The sequence below is a fragment of the Balaenoptera acutorostrata genome, chromosome 1, assembly GCF_949987535.1.
Source record: "Balaenoptera acutorostrata chromosome 1, mBalAcu1.1, whole genome shotgun sequence".
NCBI classification, from domain to species: domain Eukaryota; kingdom Metazoa; phylum Chordata; class Mammalia; order Artiodactyla; family Balaenopteridae; genus Balaenoptera; species Balaenoptera acutorostrata.
The window spans coordinates 157013076-157022124 of NC_080064.1; the positions used below are offsets into that span (position 1 = coordinate 157013076).

The 9049-nt window shown below is 41.3% G+C and overlaps 1 protein-coding gene and 1 pseudogene across 5 annotated transcripts in view; one reads left to right on the plus strand and one right to left on the minus strand.

The window, feature by feature from the left end:
• CD55 (CD55 molecule (Cromer blood group)) overlaps positions 1-7788 on the minus strand; it is a 28305-nt gene extending 20517 nt beyond the window's left edge. For 3 of the 5 annotated variants that reach the window (XM_057549291.1, XM_057549304.1, XM_057549288.1), the window contains exons 1-5: positions 7456-7787; positions 6456-6638; positions 4850-5041; positions 4359-4458; positions 2315-2400 (exon numbers count right to left, since the gene is read on the minus strand). In XM_057549291.1, coding sequence (XP_057405274.1) covers positions 2315-2400; positions 4359-4458; positions 4850-5041; positions 6456-6638; positions 7456-7555 — 661 coding nt within the window. In that variant the 5' untranslated portion in view covers positions 7556-7787. Of the gene's footprint in view, positions 1-2314; positions 2401-4358; positions 4459-4849; positions 5042-6455; positions 6639-7455 lie in introns of all 5 variants that reach the window. The other 2 variants (XM_057549297.1, XM_007163937.3) reach the window with 1 other exon arrangement.
• Positions 2409-2981, plus strand: LOC103013463 (DNA-directed RNA polymerase II subunit RPB11-a-like; annotated as a pseudogene).
• Positions 7789-9049: the final 1261 nt, after the last annotated feature.

The following is a 9049-nucleotide window of genomic DNA, read 5'->3' on the forward strand; positions in this document are numbered from 1 at the left end:
TATGTTCAATGAGAGCTCCTCCCCCACCCCATTCTAAATCATGCTCCAGGAACTGGCACCCAGAACTCCCTGTGCCAACATCCCTTTCAAGTCTTCTCCTGGTCCATATTCTTGAGGATGGTCTATACTGTGGATGTGTTCACCTTTAGGCCAAAGTTCAGTGGAGTGGGGATAAGGGTTACAGGGGACGTGACTTGGGTGTGTAGGCCGAGCTATCCATTTACACGCATCAGAGACCCCTCACAGTGCAAGAAGGGGGCGCTGACTTGAGAAAGGCTGGGTCTTAGGCCAGCGACTTCCATTTATACCCTTGTCCTGGGCCCTGAAAATATTAGGCGTGGCCCTTATTGCAATAGTCCAGATAATGGATTATAAACTATATTAAAAGTGTTATAGGTGGAAGATAAAACACAGGTTTGAGAAATAGATTAAGGAGTAAAGGAAAATGATTTAGTGATTAGAAGTGAGAAGATAAAGAGAGGGGCCCGGGACGACAGATATTATATAGCAGGGATTGATTCCAGGCTAGCATGTACTAGCAGTCTACTAAAATTATTTTTGAAAAAGAAAATACTGGCAGAGAGAGAGGAAAACAGATCTTTCTGATACTGAAGCTTTGTTCAGACGTGAACAACTATCACTCTTGATTGATGTATAACCAAGGATAATTTTTGAATATGTCCATTGTTCATTCATTCTTTATATCCACACCTCCATATCCACATCCACACATGGACATCAATGCTGTCTCATGTGTTGATAGAGGCCAGGGATGCATACTTGAGGTAAAACAGCTCATTGCTTAAGAATTTATACTTTCCACTTGATGTTTTTGGTATTGTCAAAACAGAAAAGTTATGTGGAAAATCAACCCTAGGAGAAGTAGGGCTTTAATAGGGATAATTGAAGACACTGGGGTTGCTGAGGAAAAAGGGTTCTTTCCTGCAGGGTTCAGATGTCAGTGGTTGCTGAGTTGCAGAGACAGATAAAAGAATCAAAGAGGAAAGTATGAACGTCAGTCTGTTCACCACAGAGTTGAAGATACCAGACAGAGAGTAGGACCCGGCCTAGCCGTGGGCAAGCACAAAAAGAAAGTGGGTTTGCAGTGCAAAAGCTCTTCTGTGCTGGAATACGTGCTTGGTGTCCACATTTCTGACACTCATGACAGCAATTGCTTGTAAAGATATTGGCCTCAACTGGGAGACCGCTTGTCCAGGCTTTGTGACAAGTTGTTGCCTGTGTTAGAAAAAGATACGGTCCAGCTCCTGCTTGCTTTCCATATTTGGTTCAGTATCATTTACAGCACCCCTTACTGGATGGTGGAAATAGGAAAGGTGATGGTGGGTAGTAATGATGGATATTTGAAAATAATAATGAGAAAAAGGGAGAAATAGTAGCTATAGGAGGGCGGGGCGCCAGATGGGTGTGGCTGGAGTAAACTCCTGGTTGGCAAGGCTTCATTTTATTTGTCTTCATATCAGTTGACTCCACACATTCCCTACCATAGAGTATCAGTCAATAAATGCTTGATAAATTACACTGCATCTACTCTAGTTTCCTGCTCCTAATAACCCCCAAAACTTGCACTTAGCAATAACTTTAATGACAACGAGAGAAATAAAGCCTACTTTTTAGAATATTACATATATTTACTCCTCTCAATTTTCAGGTAGACATATGTCTCTAATGCACATACATTTAACTTGATATATCCATTTAGGAAATTATCTCTGTGTCCTATTCCCCCCTTGAGAAGATAAGATTTTCAAGTGCAGAAACCATACTTCTTCTTTATTATATAAGGTTATTTCTCTAATGATAAAAAAAATACCACTTTAAAACACTTCTACATAACTACCTCAGTTAATAATCCTTAAAGGAACACACAGGTAACACTAGGTGTTAGAAGACTTATGGGTTTGAAATCAAGAGATCTGGGTTAAATGCCTTCTTTTGCCTCTTATTTTGGCATACAGGATCAAGTCATACACACCCTCTGGTCAACAGTATTTTAATCCATAAAATTAAAAATTATGGGGGAAAAAAACCCATACTTATTTTACTTGACTGTTAGAAGGAATGGTAAGATGACCAAGCACAATATAAACCTTAGTTTGTTTTTAATCCTTTATCTGCACAGTTAATAAATTAAGAAGCATTACTAATAGAGATCTTTAAATTAGATAAAACACACACACATTGGAAGGTGAGGGTACTACAAATACATACTGTGGGTTATTCTTAAAGAGCAGAAAGCAATTTATTATTAATTATTCAGTCCCACACCTGAGTGCTTAGAATTTTTCAGTCTTACCTTGGCATTCTGGAAACGGATCACTCCACTCAACAGTACTTCCCGCAAGAGAACAGTAACTAGAAGTTGCACCAACTAATTTGTACCTAAAACAATGAGGGAAGAAAAAAAGTTAAGTTCCATTCACACATATTTGACTTCCCTTAAATTCTCCAGAATATCATCTTAAAATATTTATGACACCAGTAGATAGAGACAAAACAATAGTTGATAAAAGTCCATGTGGCAGTTTAAAGGAAAAGAAAAAATTATATCTAAAAGGGTGACATTAAAGAATAAAAAAGGGCAGCTTTGGAGGTGGCTGCGATGCTAGGGTGAATGCCCCTCCCACTTTCGAGTCATTCTTGCTCTTTGAGGGCAAAAAGAAGATCACCATTAACAAGGACACCAAGGTACCCAATGCCTGTTTGTTCACCGTCAAAAAGGAAGACCACTCTAGGAAACATCATTAAATCGCAGCTGCTTATGGACCCACAGGTGCTGTTTGCTGGCTACAAAGCACACCCTTCCCCCCACCTTGGAACACAAGATCATCATCCGCTTGCAGAGGGACTACAGGCCCCAGGAGGCCTTCGCCAATGCCATCACAGATCTCATTAGTGAGCTCTCCCTGCTGGAAGAGTGATTCCAGGTGGCCATCAAAGACAAGCAAGAAGGAATTGAGTAGTGGGCCGCACCTGGCCCTTTTCCAGGCACCAGGTGGACAAGAGAACTTCTTCCAGCTGTGGGCCTCCTTGTAGAAATTCCAGTGAGCCCCTCACCCCCGACACCGACGTGGCCTGTACATAGTTTTATCTTCCTAATAAAATGTGGCAGGAAAAGACCCAGCTGTGGGCTGAAGCAGAGGTGACTTCAAAGCAAATGGACCATCAGTTCAGTGGAGGTTGCGGACCTGTTCCAAAGCCACTCAGGGGCCTCATTTCAGGACTGGCCCAGAGACCCAGATTTCTGTCTGAGAAGGTGGCAGGAACAAACTCATTCTGGACAAAACCTGGGAACCTGGGGCTGCCAGGCAGCGTCTCAAGCAGAAGGAAACTGAAAACCCATGTGCTTCCAGGAGTCTCTACTCTAGAAGCCTCAGCTGCCGGGCCTGCCTCCCGGCAGCTCTCCCCAGGCTTCTCTTACATAGTAGAGTTTAATAAAAATATTCACCGACTAAAAAGAAAAAAAAGAATAAAAAAGTATAAGGCAAAGTATTTTTAATTTGGGTAGGGCACATGTTAGAAAATAGTAAAGTGTTTTAAAACATTTTTAAAAGATACAGATGCTTAAATATTTTGTATTTCTGAGTTCTAAAAGATCACTACAGATGCCATAGAATAATAGAATGGGTTTAAAGGGTTCAAAGTACCCCCAGATTTAATATTAATGATACTAGTGATCCAAACATCTATGTTTAGTACAGGAGACAAGTGATACTGATAGTTTTATAAAGAACAGGGATACACATACAGAATAAAATATCATAATTCAATTTGCAGATATTAAATGAGAGAATGAGTATACAGGTTTTAGCAGCACCTGAGACATTGACAATACTCAATGAGTAAGTTCCTTTTCCCTGCATAGAGAACTTATAAAAGATCTTAGGTCAGAATGATATTTTCACACTAGGAATAATTGTTTTTAACCCATGATATTTTATAACAGATTGTTCGCATACAGAAAAAGCAAATGCAAATTCATTATTTAGGTAAAGATTGGTTTCATATTTAACACTGAAAGGATTTAATTTCTCCAAGGATCATCAACTTATCACAAGTTTTGTCCTATACAAATCACACTTAAAATTTTATAATGAATCACATATGTACTGAAATCTAACCATTGAGAGAATTTTGGTGGTATTATAAGAAATCTTCCTTTCTTGCCCCATTTTACTAAATTTAACTGTGATGAGTTCATGATAAAGGATCTTTGAACAGAGGGGTGGTTTTATTGCTACTAGCTTGTAAACACTGGCCACAAATCTAAAAGCTTCCATCTTAAATCCTAATTTGTTTTTCCATTTGTTAAATATAGTGTTTCATATATCCAAACTTACCCTGTATTACATGAAAAACGGATGGACGATCCAAATAATAGGTCATGTGTTATATTGACATGACCATTTTTTATTTCTCTAGGGTTAGCACATGATTTTTCTAGAAGAGAATACAAATTGATTTTTTTAATTCAATTTTCAGGCACATCTATGCAAATTCATCATCTGAACCATTGATATTACTTATCTTTAGACTATTTAAATGATACCTTCATTTTATCAGTTTCGAGAAAGCAACATATTTAGACTATACACTATTTCATTTTAGGTAACCTTAAACTAATTAAATGTGAAATCAGTGAGTAAAGTAATATTTGTAGCTCACAAGTATTTAGTTTCCCTAATTTAAAATAAAATGGTTCCAATGGTTCATTTAAGAATCATTCTAAATAATAACATGTACACATAGACTTCCACTATGAGTGAAGGAAGAAACACTATTTTCCCCAAACACCATATGATTAAGAATACTCTTTAAAAATTATACTCACTTTTACAAAATTCATCAGGTTTGGACCACGTAAAATTCTGAAGGCAAGTTAGTTTTCCTGAGAGAGAATGGTCCCTTATGTAGCCCAAACGGCAATCATATTCTACAGTGGAACCTTCTGGGAAATAATTCTGTTTGGTATAAGACTTTTTGAGAGATGCAAAAAGTAGCCTGGTTGGAACATCACAGCTACCTAAAATTATTAACAAAAGCAACAACAAAAAAATTAATATCACTTTATTTTATAACCTATGTTTAATTATCTGGTCCTATATCACTCCTTTTTCTATACTTCTTTGTACATATTTGGTATTTATATTAATGTCACTATGGCATTGACAGTGTATCAAGCATATTCACATATAAATTTTCATTTCCTAGTTACTAGAGGCCTGTGAAGTAGATTTGGTACATAGAAGTCACTATGCCCACAATTTAGAAAATATAACTCATTTAAGTTACCTGGCATAGTTCTGGAACTGACTCAATTAATGCCAGTTCCCTTACCCTGCCCCATGTAGCACAGGGGTAGATGAGAACTGGTATTTCCAGATCCCTGGGCTAGTGTCCTAGACAACGATAATAGTTAACAATAATAGCTAATATTTATTGAGTGCTTCTAAATGTTTTACACATATAAACTCATTTAATCCTCAGAACAACCTATGGGGACAAGGATCAGATGAGCCAATGGTGTACCTGAAAGTATTTACAAACTGTAAACATCCAGGCAAATGTGAATTTATAGTGGCATGGTATAGTGGAAGGGGCACTGGATTTATAGTCAAAAGACTCAAGTTTCCACCCTGCATAAGGGAGTTCCTGATCTCAAGGAAGTTGTTTAACTGGGGGTTGCTTTCTCAACTGTAAAATGTGGATAAGTCCCTAACTCACCTCAGGGAGTTGTCGGAAGGATTAGATGAAGTACTATATGCAGAAGAGTCATAAACTCTAAAACATGATACATGTGCAAAGACTTATGTACTTCAACCTCCTGCCTTGTATCATGGATAGATAAAAAGTTAAAGCTGATCTCACACCTGATTTCAAAAAATACTTGTGGCAGTTTCTATCTTTACTGTAGCTTCCATTGCTCCAAGTTGTTCAAAGGCAGGAATCAAGTCTTACCTTTATCTTTACTTGTATATGTCAAAGCTAATCTAGGGCTATGCCTATAATGATAGATTTTGAGATAAAAATTGAGAATTTAAAAAAATATCACTACAGAGTTGTATTGGGTAAGTCCTACTTTACAAAATGAAATTTAAGAAAACAGAGGATCTCTGTTATGTTTCTCAAGGTAATTGCCAAATGTAGTTATATATAATTTACTCCCTAAACAGTACCTATTGTTTATTTTTGCTATTAATCAGTTCAAGAGTTACAGTGTTAAGGGAAAAAAAAAAAAAAAAAAGTTAACGAAGGGCAGGACCTATTCCAGAAAGCAATGCCGTCAATTAGCTAGATTGTGAAGTGCCAACAGGTATAACCTGGCGATTAATAATGCTAGAAAACTATCAATTACCAGTCACTGCAAAGAGGGATAAAATTAAACTTAAGAAACATTCCATTCCCATAACTTTTCTAAAATGAAATGAAAAACTTACGATTACAAAATTCTGCAACCTCTGACCATTTATTATTCAGACAGACCACTGAGTCTGCCTTGCCAGGAACTTTTACAAAGCCTTCGTTGCATTTGTATGTTACTGTGCTTTGTTTGGGAAAACTTGTAAGAGCTCCCAAAGCTGGTTGGGCATTAGGTACATCTGGGGGAAGGCCGCAGTCACCTAGGGAGGAAAAAACAGAACTGAAGGAAATACCACTTTTCAATTCATTGCAGCATTCCTTTCCCAAGACGAATAAGGGAAGCAGCAATGGCTTTCTATGCCCACATAACATTTCCATCCAATGCTCAGCTGACATACCGAGAACTTGCTAGGCTTCCTGTCTGTCAATTAATTCAAAACTAAAATAGTCGAAAATAAATTCCTGTCCTTCGTTATCTAATATATACATATATATATATATATATACACACACACACACACACATATATATAATATATATAGTGTTTTAGACTTTCACATACATAATGTTGCTAGGCACACAATAAAGACAGACGTCCCCTTGGAACGTTACACCTGGAGATGACGCGCAAACTTGTAGCGCCACGTCTGTACACGACTGGACCCTGTTGAGAGGTGAGAGTGGTCAACTATTTGGTCTTCCACCCTTAAGGAGATGCTGAGGATTCACTCTATTCGAGCCCTACCTTTCGGCTTCCGGGTGTTTGCTCCCTCTACCCTCCACGCCTCACTCCTAAAACCCTGCCAGCTGGGGTCCAGCACAGCAAGCTTCCTAACTGCCGGCTAGCAGCGGAGAGCTTCTTCCCGTCCCCAGGGATCGTGCCAGTAGGAGCGCTGGTCCTTAAAGGTAGAGGATTACGGGAACAATTAGGGATGCCGACACCCCTCAGCTACCCTGGTCCGCCGACTTTTCGGTTGTTGTAGAGACGGGCCCTGCCCCTCCCACACTGCCTAAAGGTTTAGCCTGAGGGGTGGGGTGGGGGGGTCCCCGTGGGGGGGGTCCCCGACCCCCACTCACCCGACGCAGGCGGAGGACACAGGAGAAGCAGCAGCAGCGGCGGGGCCAGCCCGCCCAGTAGGCGCAGCACGGCGGAGGCGCTCCGCCGCGCGGGACTCATAGCGCGCGGGGACGGGGATCCGGCTTCGGGGCTCCGCGGTCTCTGAGGTTAAAACCAAGCAGGCTCGAGCCAGGAGCTGGAAGTAGGAGCAGCGCCCGGTAGTTCTGCAATTCGAGTTAAATTAGCGCCTTGGGCGGGGCCAGGGCTCTGAATCTCCAAAAGAGGTGGGTGGAGAAGGACTTTGCTCACACCAGGTGCTGGGCCGGGTAAGGGCGGGGGCTCCATCGTCACTGGCCTCAGGGGACCCAAGCAGAGGAAAGAGGGATCCTGGGCAAGGAGAGGAGCTCTCCGGCGCTGGACGCTGCGGGTGGGGAGGGGGGAGAGGGGCGGGGTGGGAGGGGCGGGGGGCTGCAATGAGCCGCCAAGTGGAAATGTAAATATCTGCTTTCTTAAGTAAACAAAAAAATGGGGGGAACGGAAGAGAGAGCAGAATGGTTAAGTGGCGCAGGCTTTGCTCCCCGGCAATCTGAATTAGTTTAAGTGGAAATTAAGCGCACTTGAGTGCTGCAAAGCTGAGCTGTAGGTGCGGTGGAATTTGTTTGCTCCCGGAGCTGAGAAATAGGGCCCACCCAGGGAAGTGGTGTCTTCAACTAGGAGGTCTGTCAAATGCCAACAGGAGGATGGAAGAATAAACACCACAGTGTGTTGTCTCCTAGGAGACTCTGTAATACGAAAACAGCAAGTGGGAAACGACCCCAGAAAACAGGTCAAGAAACACAGCAGGGAGTGAACATTGTTTTTACCATGTTTGCATGAGAATCGCTTTCGTCTCCAGGGTTCTTCTTATATACCAAGGACACCTCTTGAATTCTACTTAGGGACTATTGTAGTGTGACTGCAGATAGAAAGTCACCATCCTGTGGAGTATGCCTGTGTGTCGGGCCGGGAGAAAGATGACAAAACAAAAACCGGGCGCCAGAAAGCTAAAAAGCTAAATGGTAGGATGGTGGATTTTAAGAGGAAGGTTTGTTAGAAGACCTTAAGTATATGCCAGGGGTTTGCCAGGCTGGTCATACCTTAGAATCGCATGGGGTGTGTCGGGGGTGGGGGGGCGGGTGGGCAGGGGAGGCGGTGTTTTTAAAATCCAGATGTCAAGCTAAACCTGATAAGTTAAATTAGAATCTCTGGAGATAGGACCGGGCATCAGGATTATTTAAAGCGCTCCAGGTAATTCTACTTTGCAGCCAGGTTGAGAACCACAGAGCTATATGGTGCTGGTCAGAGTGAAGATCCACCTAGCCCAGGACTGTCTCTGTCAAAAACACTAAAGGGCATTGATGAGAAAGCCACTTACTCATCTTCAAGGAGAGTGACTCAAAGTACATGTTTCCCTTAAGTAATTTACCTGATCTGGTTAGCAGAGTCCTAGCCTAGGTTTCCTATGCCCTCAAACACTTTACCTAATTAATGGAATTCCTGACTTGGAATTATGCCTTGGTCCACAGACCAGCTGTGGAATCCATGCCTCCTATCCTTTCCAAAATGCTTCCTGAT